The following is a 19,408-nucleotide window of genomic DNA, read 5'->3' on the forward strand; positions in this document are numbered from 1 at the left end:
GTAGACCATATAGTTGTGGGTCCATCTCTGGGTTTCCTATTCTGTTCCACTGATCTATGTGTCTGTTTTTGTGCCAGTACCATACCGTCTTGATGATGACAGCTTTATAATATGGCTTGAAGTCCAGAATCATGATGCTTCCAGCTTTGCTTTTCTTTTTCAAGATTGCTTTGGCTATTCAGGGTCTTTTGTGTTCTAAACAAATTTAAGGATTGTTTGTTCTAGCTCTGTGAAAAATGCTGGTGATTGGGAAGATCAATCAATGCACTGTGATATAGCTTTACATGAATCATCTCTACAGCTTTTGTAAACTCATTATAAGAATTGAATGCTATAACGCCTAACAGAACACCTAGCAAATCAGAAAATATTCTGTTCTAAAACTTAGTTCCAGTGTTACCATATGGGGGATATTACTATTTAACAAGCCTATTAATACTACAGGAAGTGTTTTCCCAACCACAGATCGCTCTTCTTTTTGCAGCTTGTCGCTGTAATGTCAACAGCTCCTTCTCTGAGAGTTGCCACGCCAGGACGGGACAGTGTGAATGCAAACCTAACGTGCAGGGACGGCGGTGTGATGAGTGTAAGGTAAGGAGTAGGAGCTGATGAAGAATCACTTCCTCCTCGGAAATGTTCATTAGCTTTCAACGATGTACATATTAAATATATTGAAAGAGGAGTTCAGGATTATCCAATTCTATATGTGCCATCACTGTGATCATTGAAATATTTTTTCCAAAATAGAAAAAAATTTGCTATACACTAGCTTTTGACCTTCAACCTGTCTCTCCTTGGCAGTGAATTTGTGTCATATTTACTGTAATTCAGACTTTTTAAAACAAATAGCATATCAATTTAATCCCAGTCTACAGTGAGTAAAATACTCTTTGCTCTTACGTTGGCAGAATGAAATGCATCACATCCTTTGTTTTTAGCAAACACTTTTTTCTAGTTCTGTCATTTACAAGTGAGTTCCAGGGAGCACTCAACTAAAGTTTTCAGTAGAGAAACTAATCCACATATTTTTAGATACATCATTTTTCTAAAAGGGAAACAAAAATATCAAAACATGTTGCCCTCTGTTCCTGAGCACATTGCCCTGCCTTCAGGATGGCAAGCACCTTCCTTCCCTCCGTGAGAGTGACAGATCCGCACTACCTCTTTCTTCTAAATATGTATGTTTGGTGATAAAGACTATTAAACAGAACAAACATTTCTCAGATGGCAAACTGGCCCCGCTGTAGTAAGTTTGAAAGTGTCATCTGCATCCATCTCGTGAATAATGGCGTATGCTCTTTTGTTCCTTTGTTTTGTTTTTCTGTTGGCTTTTAAAGCCCGGTACGTGGTGGGATCCAGAGAAGCAGTTCTGTGTGTGGTGTGACTGCAATCCCGTTGGCTCTGTGACACCGTGGTGTGATGTGACAGGAAGATGTGCGTGTAAATCTGGCTTCGTAGGGCAACAGTGCCGCCTCAGCAGGCAGATGCAGCGGCAGGAGGAGAAGTCACAGAGAGCACAGCGGGGGCCAGGGCCTCCTTTGAGGTGGGCTGTCAGCAGCTCCAGCGGGTGCCCTCGGGGAGCCTATCGGGCCCCAGCTCCGGTAATCCCAGAGGCGCTGCATGGCTCATGCCTCCGCATGTCGTGTTGCGTGTGCTGTAGCGGACCTTCCCCGATGGCCTTGTTCCCGTAAGGGTTGCTCAGGGTGCCAACTGCGAATGTCAACACTAGGCAATTCCCACTTCAAGCCTTGCCTTTTGAAAGTAGCTGTATCTGTGTAGTTTTAAAAGTATTTTCAAGTTCATAGGTTCATAAAAGTTTCGACTAACCGTGGATCTAGAGGAATGAAAGTTTATTTTTTAGAAACCTATGATCTTAGAAGTGGAAGGAATTTCAGGCATCATTTGGAGCAAATTCACTTCTACAAATGAACAAATGAAGGGAGATCTAGCAGAGAAAGTGACTTGCCCAAGAAAAGGTAGCCCATTGGTCTGACATTCTGCTAACATTTCATCATAATTGATGGCTTTGGGACTTTTCCATGTCGTAAGTTTGCCCATAGTTACCACAAGTCACACATTTTCACATCCCACAAATGTACCACATACACAAAGTAAGGAAGCATGTTTTGTACTACAGAAGTTTAGCCCCCCATCTTACAAGGCAAAAGAAAGCAAATACCGGAAGGAAGAGAGAAAGGGAGGAAGAGGAGGGAAAGAAGGAGGAAGGAGGAAGACCAGGTCCAGGACCCTGTTGCAGAATGACTGGAGATAAGACTTGCCCGGATAGAATCATAGCCTCCAGGGTGGGGGAGGGAAAGGGCAGGTAACAGATAGAAGAAGGTGAGAGTAAAGTAAAAAGCAAAAGAGTAGAAAAGAAAAGAAAAGAAAAAAAAGTGCATTATTTCTAGGCTCTTTACTGGCATTTTAAGAAAACTAGTTCTGATATCAGAATGCCTCAGGTCAAATCCCAGCCTCGCCACTTGCCGTAAGACAGTTCCTTCAGTCTTTCTGTAATTCACCTGCTTCATCTGTAGTGGGACCCACTACAGATAGGGAAATGCCTATTAAAGATGAAGGAGGAGAGAGTATAATACGCAGGGAGCCTTCTGTTGCAGTGCAGGCCAGACTGAAATGAAAGGAAAAGGGGAAGGAAATGTTGGGTTTGGAAAAGCCTCATTCTTTGCCTTTTGCCAAAACATCAAATGCGTGCCAGGCCAAAGGGGAGTGCCCAAGCACCATTTGCCTGTTAGAGGCAGCCTGGATTGGGCAGGAAGGCTCTAATACTTTATTGTCATCAGTCATTGACCTGGTGCGAGCTCCTCCAGGGGATCCACAAGAGTAGAAACCGGAGGTTGTCAACCTGCCACAGTCCCCCTGCAGATTCTTTTGTAGGGAGATCTGTCTAGGCACCTCCATGGCTGTTTCTGGATTGTCATGGGAACAGTGCATAAGGCACGCATCTGGAGAGTTCTTAGTAAATGTTAGGTATTATTGCTGTTGTTATTATTTTTGCTATTAGAGGAAGAAATCTTTTCAAAAGATTGTTTTTCAAAAACAAATTAAACAAAACAAAACAAAAACAAATGCATACATTTAAAGTAAAAGAAAGGGACAGGAATTGATTGAAATGTCTCCAAAATAGAAATTTAGCAAAATTCAACCCTTATTCACACCTTTTTCCTACATATCCCATAGAACTTTGTACAGGATGGTGTTTTGTCCTGAGACCATTTTTGTTCTGAGACAATATGTGTGAGAGTAAAGAGCACAGACTCTGAAGCCAGGCTGGCTGATGTGGAACCCTAACTCTGCAGTTGGCTAACTGGTGACCTTAGGCCAATTACTTGAACTTTCTGTGCCTCAGTTTCCTCACTCTGTAGAGAGGTGATGGTAATAACTATCTCCCAGGATTGTCTGGAGGTTTAAATGAATTCATGTTTGCAAAGGGCTTTAGAACAGTACTTGGCACCCAGCAAGCACCATATGTAAGCTCATTGTCGTTATTACCCCAAGTGAAAATAATTTCTGGGAGATCATCAAACCTCTCACTGACACTGGATAGGGACTGTCTCCCATGTTCATTTACCTAATTAATCTTGATTACGGACTAGGAATGTCTACTTTTGAATTTGTTTACTAAAGAGATTTTCCCTAGTCTCTGAATTAAATTTTTGTACATCAAATTTATTAAAACTTTGTTGCTGAAATTTGTTTCTATTTGTTTTGGTGTAATTTAACTCTTGAAAATTACATTACTTAAAAATTTTATAAGTATGGCAGAGATATTTCTTCTTACATATGTTTTACATAATGAACTTTGGAATTTTCTTAATAACTATGATTTGGCAGTTCATTTAATACTATATAGATATATCCATTAAAGATATATAGATATGCCAAGCGAAGAAAAATTTAGGAAATAAATGCAAAATACTTTGCATAAGAAATACAAATATATTTATGATTCGGATTTTTAAAAACCATTTTAATGTAGCATGTTCTAGTCTTTTTTCTATGTATGTATGTTTCTATTTGTGTGTGCCTGAGTGGTGTGTGTGTCATTATAGGTATATAATTGGAGTAATAGTGTGTATATAATTTTGTATTCTGCTTTTTGAAATTTTGCATAATGCTATGTCCTAAGCATATTCCTATCATTAAAACTGCTTCAAAACAGGATTTTAATGATGGCGTATTATTTCATAGCATGAATGTATCATAATTTAATTTATTCAACTTTCTAACATTGAGAAGTTACTCTCATAAATAATACTGTAATGGGCATGCTCATACTTTAACCATTTTCCCCATTTCTGATTATTTCTCTAGGTCAGGTATCCAGAATTTTACAGCTAGTTGCTTTTTATGAATAAAAATCTTATATGTCTTAATCATTCCTTATATAAATGAAATTTAATTTCAAAATCGTGTGTTAAGTCATTTGTTAGAACTGATACTTTCTTCTTTCTTTATTTGTTTTTTAAATTTTGTTTCAGTACCAGTAAACAGACAGTGCTATATTAGTTTCAGGTGTGCAATTTAGTGATTCCACAAACAGACTTTCTTCTTTAATCATATGATGACACCTGAATTTGAACTGGAAATAAAAATAAAGCCAGCAATAAATACAAAGATTAAATGATTGTTAAATTCAATCAACCCATTTTATATTTAAAAACCAAAACTGTTCTTAGCTATAGTCATTTTAAGAGAGTAATTTTCAGTGTGATTTTGTTTTCTGGAACTGTTTTTCATACTGTTAACAATAATGGCAAAAATATGTAATGAGCCTTATTTGTTTCTCTTTGGGTGGCTACCATTAAGTAGCAAGATTTATTCTTACCAGGAAGTAACTATTAAGTCTAATAATCCAAAATAGGAATTATTTTTTGCAAAGAACTAAAAGACCAATTTTTCAGATTAAAATATCATAATAATGTGACATACTTCATATTTTAAAATACAACCCTGTTGTACTTTAAATAGGATATGCACTTTTCACTTTTCTAGTAGAGGTAATTTTTAATCCATCCACACTTTCTAACACAGTCGCTCTAGGTCAGATAACATGTATTTCAAGCCAAAGCTAGCAACGAAAACCGATCATAGAAAGTTATTTGTTATGCATAGATAAGAGATATGCCTAGGAATAACTCATCAGAGAATGGTTTCCTTTCATCTACCTAATCTGGTGCTTTGATGTGTGTTCTCTCAAATCAATTTCAGTTGTTAAAATGAAACCCAAGAAACTAGATGTTTGTAAACCAATTATTTTGTCAGCATAGGCATAAATCTGTAAGTTATATTTATAAAGTGATCCCTAGCATGATAATTAGATTTATAGAGAGATGACAAAAATTAGATCAAATATTAGAAGAAAAGCATTTATTTTAACTGTAGGCTTCTGGTCAGTAATATCGAAAACATTTTTAACAAGTAGAAGGAGTTTATAAGGTCTAAAATTAATCAATTCAGATCATTAGGAATGAAGCAAGTACATTTTTCAATTAAAATATAAGTAACACCCCATAGCTTAGTTCCACATTGCTCTAAAAATCTTGGAAAGTATAGGGAAAGACTGGTGAAAATATAGCAGACATAAAGGATAGTACCCTAATTCTGCTGTTAACTTTGATAAAATTTTAAAGTAATCGTACTCTTCTTTTTGGATTTTGTAGAAAAGGATCCATTAGATTAAATTGCAACCTCGTTGTCATAACGTCAGTGAAGAACCTCGACAACCCATAGGTTCCTCCTTCCTGTTTCATCTCTTGATATTGTGCATCTTGTTTCATAATGAGTTAATTGATTTAAATTTAATTCTTCTCTTTCCTTCCCTATGCCAGCCTGAAACCTTTGGCCTACAATCAGGAAGGGGGTGTGTTCCCTGCAATTGCAATTCCTTTGGGTCTAAATCATTCGACTGTGAAGAGAGTGGTCAGTGTTGGTGCCAGCCTGGAGTGACAGGAAAGAAATGTGACCGCTGTGCCCATGGCTATTTCAACTTCCAAGAAGGAGGCTGCACAGGTCTGTAAATAAGACTAAGCCCTACACATTCATTCTCTGGTTTTGGCATTTTGGCAACCGTAGCAGTTCCTTCTTCTGCATTCCCAGAGTTGAAAGCATAGGCACCTTGACAACAAATATATGATCCAAAATATTTAAACTAATAAGTAATGTATATTTATTTTAAGTAAACTAACAAACAAAATATATTGCAGTGTGAAACATCACCCCATAAATAACTGCTTGCGAGTACTCAATGAAAAATCCATCAGCAGGTCCCAATTCTGCTGTGTCCCTTCCTGTGTGACTGCCAGTCCCTCACTCAAAGGCTACTGTAGCCTGAAAGTCAAATGTTCCGTTTTTCTTTTGCCGGTGTTCTCTTAGTGTAAACTTCACTCTCAATACAGTTCAACATTCCCTTTTCCTATTGCAAAATTGGTACAAGGATCAGAGAAGTGAATACCATTTTCAGGTACAAAAAATATGTTGTCATCTCTTTTCATGTGCCTTGAAAACTATGATGTTCCAAGAAAGAAACAGATTTGCACTAGGTATTTGCTAGTTCTTGGGGAAATGCAGGAAGGTTTTAACCATGATTTCCCACAAGCAGTGTCTCCGTGTTCTTCCCACAAATCATGAATTAAGAAAATAAATAGGAATTAGCATACTGCAGATGAAAGTGAATATTGAACACTAGCCTTGCTTTATATGCCACTAATTTGGAATTGACCCTTATTCCAACATTCACAATATTTAGTATCACCTTTGCTTACTAAACTCACTGATTCAACACTAATGATACTCCTCTACCTTCAGTACCATGATAAATACGTGGTAAGATTTTAAAACATTATTGACTATTGTAGCAAATTTATGTAAGAAGTGGCAGGAATAAAATTTCAAATTGTTTTAAAAACAATACCTTTTAGATATTCTCAATCACTTTCAATATACACTTTGTATCATAAAGATACGCCATTATGTTATTCTGAAAGTTATAATTATAGATCTTCTAAGAATCTATATGTGATCTCTAAGTCAGTATCTATATATACTGAAAACTATAATGCTGCATTTTAAAATATATTGTTCTTTTTTTAAGATTTTATTTATTTATTTATTTATTTATTCATTCATTCATTCATTAATTCATTCATCTGAAAGAGAGAGAGCATGAGCAGGAGGAGGAACAGAGGGGAAGGAAAATGGAGGGGGGAAAGAATCTCAGGCAGCCTCCGAGCTGAGTGCGGAGCCCGAGGTAGGGCTCGATCCCAGGACTCTGAGACCATGACCTCAGCGGAAACCAAGAGTTGGACATCCAACCACTGAGCCAATGAGTCACCCCTAAAAGTTACTGTTCTTTAAATCCAACTCTTACTAACATGTTCAGTTGATGTGATTTAATGAAATGATACTGTGCATTCAAATACATTCACTACCAGAAATTTTAAAGATTTTATTTATTTATTTGAGAGAGAATGAGAGATAGAGAGCACGAGAGGGAAGAGGGTCAGAGGGAGAAGCAGACTCCTTGCTGAGCAGGGAGCCCGATGCGGGACTCGATCCTGGGACTCCAGGATCATGACCTGAGCCGAAGGCAGATGCTTAACCAACTGAGCCACCCAGGCACCCTCACTACCAGAAATTTTAAGTTAAAAAAGAACATTATTCAAAATTATGAAATGGTGATAACATTAGAAATGCAAACTTAGTTAGCATTCAAATCCAGAGAAATAGGATAGAAAACAGCCCCAAACAGATGGGATAGCATTATGGTCAAGGGTATGACTTCCACAAAATAGCTTGGATCAGTTTAGGGGCTCTACGGGTAACTAGTTATGTGACCTTGACTGAGTGACTGGGTCTTGCTGTCTCTCTACAAAATTCATCTATTAAATCAAGAAAACAATGATATCTATCTCATGGTTTTTGTAAGAATTAGTTGAGTTAATGGCTATAAAATATTTAGAGTACTGCCTGGCATGTAGGCACCATGTAAGTGTTTATCACTATTATGATTATTATCAGTGTTCGTTAGTATTCTGAATTGTGGTAAACATTCTGTTTAGGCTGGGAAAAACTAGCTAATGATTCAAGTCTTTTCCCTACTCAGTTTTATGATTCCATTGAAGAACTGCTTAGAGAATTTCTACTTGCAAGTAATGACTCAAACCGTCCCAAGCCTTTTTTTAGCACATAAATTTGAACATAATGTGAACTATTTTTCTTCTTAATAAATGGTACATACAAAATAAATCCTTTGACTTAAAATTATCAACGACAATAATAATAACAAAAACAGCTAACCTTTATTTGGTGTTTATGGCCAATATTATACTAAACATTTTTCACAGCTGGTATGGAATGCTGTGAACAATGATAATTGTGATCCCTTAAAAATTGGACTTAATCACTCTAAATGTATTTCATTTAAAGATTTAATGATCATATAATCAATGCAAAGGTTTCTTATAACATTAGTCTTCTGTCTGAATCAGAGTATCTGGTGGTGTTTCTCCCCGTGCTTTCACTTCAGTTTGAAACACTGCACGTTTCTACAGCTACTTATTAGCTATATTATTAGAGTCCATTGCTCATCTTAGATGACTTTGAAACGCCTCTGAAATAGTTTTTTTTTCAAATCTTATTTTCACATTCTTTGAGAATTTCTACTTATATATCATAGCTAAGAAAATGAAAAATATATTGAAAAGAATAGACAGGTGGTAAATAAAACTCAAAAATACCTTCATATACACACACAAACACACATATACACACTGTTACATAACTCAGCTGTTTTAAATTTTTGCAGAACTGAAATATCCAGATGTATGGCAACTATACTGAATTTAAGAAGCCTGTTGAGCTTATTGGTTTTTATTGCAAAACAGAGTCATTAACAGAAAGGAAATATTAATCTATACAGCATAGAAAAATTAGTTATGAACTTAGAATAACTATGGAAACTAAATTTTGAACTTTATAGTACCTAGATACAGTTAGCAGAGAATCTGAGAGTCCACTTCTTTCTTTAAACTTAGTTGAAAAACTAAAAATATTTTACCTTTTGAAATTATTAAAAGCAATGCAATAAAATTTTATTGATCAACTCCTCTGTGAAAGACACCTTACTGTGATATAAAAGATGAACGAGGTAAGTTTTCACTTTCAAGGATCCTTAACCATAATATGGAAAATAACACAAATCCCAATATAAATTCAGTACTCTCTATCAAATTTTTACTATTTTACAATTTTTTCCCTTTCACCTGTGAAGCCTGTGACTGTTCCCATCTGGGAAATAACTGTGACCCAAAGACTGGTCAGTGCATTTGCCCTCCCAATACCATTGGAGAGAAATGTTCTAAATGTGCACCTAATACCTGGGGCCACAGCATCACCACTGGTTGTAAGGTGAGTTAATTGCTTTATTTTATCTGATCATGTTTTAAGAATTTTTTTTATTTTGTTAAAGTTTCTAGTTGGAGAAATCAAAAGCCAATATTATATTAAAAATCAGTATAGAACTATCAGTATAGATTGACTGGAGATACTGATCATCATCTTACATTTTACTTGTGGGAAATGATGAAGTAAGTACACATTTATGTATCTTCATTCATGATACCTACAAAAACAGAGGAAAAATTATAATAAAACCAGAAATGGCAACAACTTCATACTGAAACCCAGTGAAATATCTGCAAAGTACAAGGAAATTAGGAACTAACTAAAGCAATTTGCCAAAAATCTATAGTAATTGCCCCCAGATTATGACTAGGTTTCAATTTTCAAGAAGCAGTTGAGAGGATTCTGTGGAGTTATATTAACAGCCGTTAGCCTGAAAGACTCCTCATTTTTCCCGTGGGCATACCATAGAAACTGGCATGACCAAATTACATAACATATATTACATACATAATAGCTATTGAAGTTATATTGGTGAGAGGTGACAGAAGCGTGGACCCCGTCAGTGAGCCTCCACCAAGACAGAGGGAGTGGGCTGTGTTACTGCTGGTGTGGCTTGGTAAACTCATAGATTTGGAGGCTAAGAACGAGACGTCTTAAGGACGAGTCCCGGGTTTCACTTTTCAGGAAATTAGATGAGGGTATTATTTACTGCTAGAGGGATTATAGAAGACTCAAGTTCAGGTAGGAAAGGTGATGAGGTCAGGATTTTTGTCAGTGTCTTGTGAGATATTAATTAAATAAAATACAATTCACTCACTTAAAGTGATGAGTTTTGACCAGTGATTACAGTTGTATAACCGCCTCTTATGCCCCCTTGTAGTCAACTTCCCCTCACCCCTCAATCAGCACCAGGAAACTACTGTTTCTCCTTCTATCACCGCAGTTATGTTTTTTCTACAAATTCATATAAATCGAGCCATATTCCATGTTGTTGTTTGGGTTTTGTTTGTCTGTTTGTTTGGGGGATTGTTTTTGGTCTGGCTTCCTTAGTATAATGCCTTTGTGATTCATCCATACTGTTGAATATTATCAGTAGCTTGTTATTTTTAATTGTTTAATAATTTTACATTAGCTGATATGCTGTAACTTGTTTGTTTATTTACCATTTAATGGGCATTTGGGTCGTTTCCAGTGGGGGGGCTATTATGACTAATTTTGCTGTGAACACCAGTGTATAAGTCAAAGGCACAGTTATAGATGTATGATTTCATTTCTCGTCACAAGCACACGCCACATCCTACCCAACACTTCAGGTTCTGACCAATTTTAAGCATTCGGTTGGGTGTTTTTTTCTATCTTTGCATTGCTTTAATGTCCAGTGATATTGGGAATAATTTTATTTATTTACCATTTATATATCTTCTTGGGTGAAGTGTCTATACAAATCTTTTCTATTTTGGGTTGTTAGTTTTCTCAGTAATGTGCTGTAAGTGTTCTTTATATGTCCTAGATGCAAGTCTCTTAACATATATATGTTCTGTAACTGTTTTCTCCCACTATACAGCTTGCATTTTATTCCCTCTGTAGTATCGTCATCTAATTTTTATAAAGACTGTTTTTATTATCTTTTCCTTTCACAGCATCCTTTTTATTTTCTAAGAAATACATATTTGCTTAAGTCAAGATCTAAAGATACCTCTCCTATGTATTCTTCAAGAAGTTTTATAGTTTTGGCTTTTACATTTAGGTCCACATTCCATTATCATTAATTTTTCTGTATGGTTTGAGGTAATGGCCAAATTTCATTTTTTAATGGATATCCATTTTTTCCAACATCATTTTTGAAAAGATTGTTCTTCTTCCCCATTGAATTACTTTGGTCAAAATAAAATGACCTTATATGTCCCTCATACATTTCTGAACTCTATTCTGTTTCATTGATCTATGTCTATCCTTGGACTAACACAGTACTGTCTTGATCACTGCGGCTTTCTAGCATAGTGTAAAATCAGGTGGTGCCAACTCCAGTTGCTTTTCATTTCCAGTACCTTTTGGGTTCATTAGATCCTTTGCATTTCCATATAAATTTTTAAAGCAGCTTATCAATTTCTTTATTTAAAGCCTTCTAGGATTTGATTGGGATTACATTGAATCTACAGGTCAATTTGGGAAAAATCAACATTTTCAGAATATTGCATCTTCCAATGTATGAATATGACATAATTTTTAATTTAGTTTTCTATAATTTTTTTTCTCAGCAATGTTTTACACTTTTTGGTGTGCAAGTCTTATACATGTTCTGTTAAATTTATCATTGTGTTTCATATTTTTTACAAAATGTTATTATTTGTTTCATTTCAATTTCCCATTGTTGCCAGCATAGAAAAATGCAATTATTTTTATGTATTAACTTTCTATACTGCAACCTTGCTAAGCTTACTCTGGTTACTTTTTGGTAGGTTCATTAGGATTTTCTATGTAGACAATCATACCATCTGCAAATTGAGTTTTACTTCTTCCCTTCCAATCCATGTAAATTTTATTTCATTTTCTTGACCTATTGGAGTAAAATGTTGACTTGCAGTGCTGGGAACAAATATCCTTGCCTTATTCCTTATGTGAAGTAGAAGGCATTTAGTCTTTTAAAATTCAGAATTTTGTTAGCTGTATTTTATTTACAGATGCTTTTTATCAGTTTGAGGATGTTCCTCATGTTCTTGGGTCTATTAAGTACTTTTATCAAGAATATATGTCCAATTTTGTCAAATTTGTTTTCTACATCTATTGAGATGATCATTTGATTTTTCTTTTTCGGCTGTTAATATGGTAAACCATATTAATTCATTTTCAAATGTTGACCCAACTTTACAATCCTGAGAGAAGTCCTGCTTGATCATGAGGGATTGTCTACTTTAAATTATTTTAGATTATGTTTGCTAGCATTTTGTTAATGATCTCTGGTTCTCTGTTCACAAGGAATATTGGTTCATAGTTTGGGGGGGTTTTGGTAGTTTTATTATCTAGTTTTGTAATTGGGGTATTGCTAACTTCATGAAATAGATTGGGAAGTATTCCTTCCTCATAGTTTCTAAAGGAGTTTGCATAATCAATGAAAAACAATGAAAACAAAAATACTTTAGAAAAAAGACAATGAGGCCAAAAAAATGGTTCTTTGAAATTATTAATAAAGTTGGTAATACTCTAAGAAGATTGATCAAGAAAATAAGAAGAGAGGAAAGAAATAATCAAAATCAGAAATAAAAGACAGGACATCATGGTGATCCTGCATATGTTAAAAGAATAATATGAAAATAATATGAGCAACGTTAATCAATGAATTTGATAACAAAAAATAACAGTTCCTTCAGTTTGTTTACTTTGAGTTTAATTTTCCCTTGTGTTCCAAGTTTCTTAAGATGAAAGCTTAGATCATTGACTTGAGATAGCTCTTCTTTACTAATATAAGCATTTCATGTTATAAATATCCCTCCAGGCACTAATTTAGTTGCATCGCACACATTTTGATATGTTGTTTAAATTTTCATTGTTAAAATCTTCGTATTTATTTTATTATTTATCTGTGATACATTGATTATTTAGAAGTATAGTGTATCTTTCTGTTATATCTGTATTATAATACATATAACATTTTGTATTGTTTCAGTTCTTTTGAATTTACAGATTTCTTTTATGTCTCATAATAGTGTCCATCTCGATTAATGTACTAGCAAACAATGCATATTCTGGTATCATTGGATGAAATCTTCTATAAAAGTCAGTTATCCCTAATGATTTTTATGCATACGTATTCTATCAATAACTGAGGGTGTTTATACTTACAATTTGTCTATTTTTTTCTTTCAGTTCTCTCGGGTTTTGATTCATGTATTTTGGAGAGATAATGCTAGGTGTATACTCACTTAGGATTATTTTGTCTTTTTGAAAAGTTGATCCCTTTATTAATATGAAATGTCTCTCTTTATCCTGGGTAATGTTTCTTCTTCTGAAGAATATGTTTTTCTGATAATCATATAGCCATGGTTCGATCTTTCTTTTGATTGCTATTTGTCTGGTTTACATTTTTCCACACTATCATTAATTCCATCTCTTTTTAAATATTTTAATATGTTTCTTTTAGATAGAATATATTTAAATCTTTGTTGTTGCTCTGATCCTAATTGGATTATTTAACACATTTCCATTTAATGTAATTATCAGTATGATTGGGGTTAAGTCCACATTTTGCTGCTTGCTTTGCCTTATCTGCTCTTGCCTTCTTTTTTCTTCTTTTCTTGTCTTATTTTGGATTGAGTAATGTTTATAATTATATTTATCTTCACATTGTACTTATTAACTATACCTATGTTATGTTTTTTGTCTTTGTCTAGGGATGTACATCTTAACTTTTCATAATATATCTTAAAATAATAGTATACACTTTATATTAAGCATAGAGACCTTATAAGAGTAGACCTCTAATTCCCTTTTTATCCTTGTCACTCCCTTTCTTGTCCTTTATGTTATTATTGTCATACATTTTACTTCTGTATATTATATATCCTACAATATAATCTTATGATTTTGATTTAAATAGTCAGTTATTTTAAATAAATACCCAGTTTAAACCAGGCAAAAATGCTGCTTTTCTGTTTTTCCACACATGTATCAATTCCCATGCTCTACATTCCTTTGTGTACAAATTTCTGTTTCATATCTTGTTTCTTTTTCCATTAGATACATCGCTAATTATTACTATTGTTATTTCTAGTATTTCAGGTCTACTGGCAATGATTCTTTTGATTTTGTATGTTCAAAAACAGTATTTTTCCATCAGTTTTCAAAAAGATATTTTTTCTAGGTATAAAATCCTAAATCCTGATTTTTAACAATTTGATTATGCTATCTTTTTATGGTTTTCTTGTTTATTTCTCATGCAGTGAGTTAGGCCTTTTGGATCTGTGGGACCACAGTTTTTATTAAATTTGGAAAATTTCCAGCCACTACTTCTTCAAATACTTTTCTGTTCTTTAACCCCATGTTTCCTTCTGGAACTCATTATGTGTATGTTGGTCCACTTGGTATTCTTCCACAGCTGACTGAGATTCTGTTCATTCTTTCATTCTTATTTTTTCTGTATTATTTGTTTTTGATAGTTTCTATGGTTAAGTGTCCAAATCTAGTGATATTTTTTTCCTGCGGCATCTAATCTGTTTTTAATCCAGTTGGTTATATTTTTTTCATTTCAAACTTTTCATCTGGAAAAATTCCAGTTGGATATTTTTCTATCTTTCATTTCTCTCCTCATTATATTCACATTTCCATTTATTCTCTAGAATATTTATAATATTTGTAAATACTAGCTTTTGCAATATGATTACTAATCCCACCATTTCTTTTATTTAAATACTATTCCTAATGGTTGTTTTTCCTCCTGGTTATGAATCATATTTGGTTACTTCTCTCCATGCCTGATAATTTTTATTTAGATGACAGATGTATATTTTTCATTGTTGCATGTTGGCTGGCTTTCCTTGTGTTCCTTCAAGGAATATTGAACTTCATCTTGGCAAACAGGTTAATTACTCACTTGGATCTTTTTAAGCCTTGCTTTTAAGTTTTTGGTTAGTTTAGTTTAGTTTAGTTTAGTTTAGTTTAGTTTTGTTTTGTTTTGTTTTAGGGAGAGTCTAGAGCAGGCTTAATCCAGGGGTCCTTTAGCTCTACTACGAAGGGGCTAAGTGCATTGAGAACACTACCCTAGTGCATTACTGTGTCTTTCTACTCTGGCTGTTGGGAATATGAATTATTTCAAGCTTTCTGTGAGCTTTAGGAATTTTTTCAGCCTATGGCTTTCCAATGTTGTTTTTTTTTTCCCTCAGCCACATAGAATTTTACCCCATGCATACACAGATCAGTACTCAGCCAAAGATTCAAGCAGACCCTTCTGCAGATCTCTGGAATACTCTCTGTGTATGACTTTCTCGTTTTTTAGACACATATTCTATTGGCCCCATAAATTGTATCTCAGCTTCTCCAAACTGTGTTTCTCAATCCAGCTATAGTGCTAGCTTTATTAGGGCTCCCCCTTTTTGGGTTGCAGCCTAGAAACTTCCTTCATGCCCTGCCTCATTTGCCTTCCTTCTCTCAGAAATCAGAGTCCTGTGCTTCCTGACATCCACTGTCTGAAAATAATTGTTTCTTAGTTTTCATTTTCAGTTTTTGGTTTTGTAGTTTAACAGCTTAAAAGAGAGAACATAAACCATGTAAGTGCTTTAAATAAAAGACTGTTTAAAAAGAAGGAATATTCTTTAGTATCAAATGCAACACAGAGGACGGACGAATAGGATTAGAGTTGACCTGTGTCCATTAAGGGCAATAAGTAAGGGCATTTTGATGTTAACGAGAGTCATTCCAGTCACATTGGGTTGAGGAATATTAGAACATCGTGGCCAAATGTGGCCTGTTTGACTCCACGGTAGTACCAAATAGAGATGTAAACCATTTTTTCTGCTCACTTAGCACACATGCAGGGTCTAATCATCTTTACATATGATAAAGCATTTGAATACACTGGCCCAGAATACATAATCTGGAGGAAAACAAGAGTATTGGTGATTGTTCAAGGAAGTTCAGATACATGACTTCAATTAGTCATATGATTAAATAAAAACTAGACAGGATACTCATTTTTCTAGTGCCAATGGCACTATTAAGTTTGAAATACATTTTTGGAAATAAAACAAAAACTTCTCAAGAGTTCCAAAGCTTTTGGTTGGGTATAAACAGTGCTATCAGTTTCCACGACTGACTTCTTACATTTTCAACTTTGAATCCAAGCATCTACCCATCCCTTGGACTCTTGAATAAACCCCAAGGAAAGTTAAAAGGGTTCCATTCTATCCACAAAATCTTGTGATGTGGCAAAACTCTTTAATCTCCTGAAATTGAAGCTGATGTCTACTCTGGATATAAATCAAAATGGAATATAGACCAAGTTTCCTTAAAAAAAAAAAAAAGTAGTTCTATGTTTGAGATACCATTATTTTTACTGGTTGTTGAATAAACATTATGTTGATTGAAGTTGATTGAAAATTTTTGATTACTTTGAACCACTGTTCAAAATCTGAATTTCTGAATAGCTACACACTTCATCATTATGAACAATTACAAAAAAAAATTCATAGAGTCCTCACAAATATTTATGAGCATGTATTCTACTATTGAAAAAATTTGGATGATTATAATCTAAATGAACAGTGATTTGAAATTTATAGCTTCCTTTGTGCCATGGGTAATTTCTCTGTGCTGAAGTGTGAGCACACACATCATTTGAGCTTTCACTGAAGTAGAATACAAAGCCTGCCACCTTTCACTAGCAGGGGAATAGTGCATAAATCTGCTATTGCTAAACAAACATTACATCTAATTATGATTTAAGTTTGATGTTGGCTATAGTGCTATCTAAACATATGGTTAATGGTCCCTTTTATTCTCCACTATAACTTCCTAAATAAACTTCCCAATTTGGAAAAGCCCCAATGTCTACTTGGACTGTCATCTAGTGTTTAAGAATTAGTGCTTTGGTATTATATAATAAATTGGGTAGCAGACACTTCATATTTTAGTTAAAGGATGAGAATGTCTCATGAGACATTTTAAAATATATTACATGAATATAGTTTCTATAATATATCATAATTTTCTGTTTCTGGTTATGGCCCATTTTATTTAAGTGAGTCAAGGAAAAATCATTTAAGTGAAAGAATTATTCTTTTTTAAAAAATTATTTATTTATTTGAGAGAGAGAGAGAGAGAGCAGGGGGAGGGAGAGGGACAAGCAAACTCTGCACTGAGCATGAAGCCTGACCCGGGGCTCTATCCCACAACCTCTGAGATCATGACCTGAGCCAAAATCTAGAGTCGGATGCTTAACTGACTGAGCCACCGAGGCACCCCTAATTATTCTTATTTTGAAATCTCATTCTACATCTGATGTTCTTATAAGGATGAGTTACTTGGGGTGACAGCAACGGGTTATTCTATGCTTAGGAAACTATGTCCATGTTTATAATATGATAAATAATCATATTTTGGATCTTTGGCCTTAAAATAACTTTCAGTGGCATTTTTTTTAAACTGGATAACATTGAGGACATAAAAATACTTAATCATAAAGACATCAAAAATAATAAGGCCTGGTGATTATTTTAACATCAGAATCTGGGAAGATATTTCACCAAACATTTGGACAGGAAGGAGATGATAGATGGAAGCTGGTGATTGTACATCACATCCTAGAAAGAGTAGTCTCATAAGTAAACTACTGTTGGCTAGAGCAGAGGCAGGAAGATCCCCAGTAGTAGTGGATATGAGAATTAAGCTGAGCAATGAAAGTGCGAGAAATGCAAAGGGGTATCCAGCCAGACTTGGATCTGGGAATTTGGCAAGTTGAAATGCATACAAGTCTGCTATAGAGCTATACAGATATAGATCTGAGAAGGATAATAAAACAGCAACAAAAAGAATCAGGTCATTGATGACCTACAAACATTGCATGGTGGAAAACTCAGACACAAAAAAGATGATACCCACGTGGGTACCAAGTCGGGACTTACTTGGGCTACAGAAACCATAACAGTTATTTAAACAGGGGAAGTAGAATATAAAGAATTGTTAACTGGTTAAAGGTAGATAGTTACTGAAAAAGCATAAAGGAGGGATATAGGGGGACCTGAAGTAACAGGTACAAAAGAGTAGCTACTATTTCTAGGCTGAGTGAGGGTAAACAGATTGTGGGCAAGTGCTGGTCTGTAGATGCTGTCCACCATTGTTTCAGGATATGAGCATACTGGAGCTTCTTGTCATGGTCCAAAGATGTGCACAGACCAAACCTACTCAGAAAGCTGCCTGTGGGGAGAGAGTGGCCTGAGGGCACAGCTGCGATTCTTTCTGGGCTTCTGGGCTCTCATACTAAAGAGTAAAATAGTAATAATGACAATAGTCATGAAGAACCAGAACCCAGGACAGAAGTGTCTTCCCACCACTGTGGCCTTATTAGGTTTCTCCAGGGCCCACTGTTGACTAAGCCTAACGTTCTGCTACCCAATCACAGAGAAATGTCTACAGGGTACAACCACAGTATCATAAAGCAGGACAGGGAAGGAGGGAATTTAGAGCTCAGAGACAGTAGATTGATCATTGCCGCTGCTGATCTCTGAAAATGACTTATTCCAAATCCTAAGTTGGCATTTTCATTAAATTATAATGAGAGATGAGCTCTGTAAATCAAGAGCAGAAAGACTTAAAAGAATATAAGACAAAAAGACACAGATTGAAACTGAGTGAGATGAAATACATTATTGAAAATCAGCTAAAAATACAATAGTGTAATTAAAAATGCATTGGTGGCATACACATACAATGGAATTTTCACTGTTGACCACTGTAAAATGGTCAACAAATCTGAGAGGCAAGTAGGAAAATGGCTGTAGAGAACATTAGGATATCACAGGTTGGGCAGACAGACAAAAGTGGTGTACTTTAAAAATTGTAAGTGACCCTGAGGAAACAAATGGGTAAATTAGGACAGAAGTAAGTATCAAAAATAAATTTAAGTAAAAAAAATACTGTTGTGCTCAAACTGAAAGAACTCATCAGATTCCAGTAAATTAATTAAAAAGATCAAACTTTTAAAACTTACAGCAAAATTTTGAATTTCATAAATAAAGAGAACAATCCTATGCATGCCTAGGAAGAAGAAAATAGGCTACCAGCAAAACACCTCAAATCAGGCTTGTCTGCAAAACAAAATGCCGGAAAACAACATCCTGCCTAGATGTCACTTTCTTGAATTCTCTTGATTTCCCCAAATCTGGTTTGGGGCTCCCTGTATGTTCAGAGACTTCTGTACTTCTCCTATTAAATAATTCTTATTTTATCCTGATTATATATATATATATATATATATATATATATATATATATATATATAT

The 19,408-nt window shown here is 34.8% G+C and overlaps 1 protein-coding gene across 1 annotated transcript in view; it reads left to right on the top strand.

The window, feature by feature from the left end:
- The window catches only part of LAMA2 (laminin subunit alpha 2), a 620,419-nt gene that overhangs the window by 385,322 nt on the left and 215,689 nt on the right, over positions 1 to 19,408 (top strand). The window contains exons 21-24 of the mRNA XM_073893912.1: positions 485 to 591; positions 1,338 to 1,601; positions 5,847 to 6,027; positions 9,287 to 9,423. Coding sequence (XP_073750013.1) covers positions 485 to 591; positions 1,338 to 1,601; positions 5,847 to 6,027; positions 9,287 to 9,423 — 689 coding nt within the window. The remainder of the gene's footprint in view (positions 1 to 484; positions 592 to 1,337; positions 1,602 to 5,846; positions 6,028 to 9,286; positions 9,424 to 19,408) is intronic.

This window comes from Callorhinus ursinus, unplaced genomic scaffold, assembly GCF_003265705.2.
Source record: "Callorhinus ursinus isolate GAN/ISIS: 27379988/994484 unplaced genomic scaffold, GSC_fseal_2.0 scaffold6, whole genome shotgun sequence".
Taxonomy (NCBI): Eukaryota; Metazoa; Chordata; class Mammalia; order Carnivora; family Otariidae; genus Callorhinus; species Callorhinus ursinus.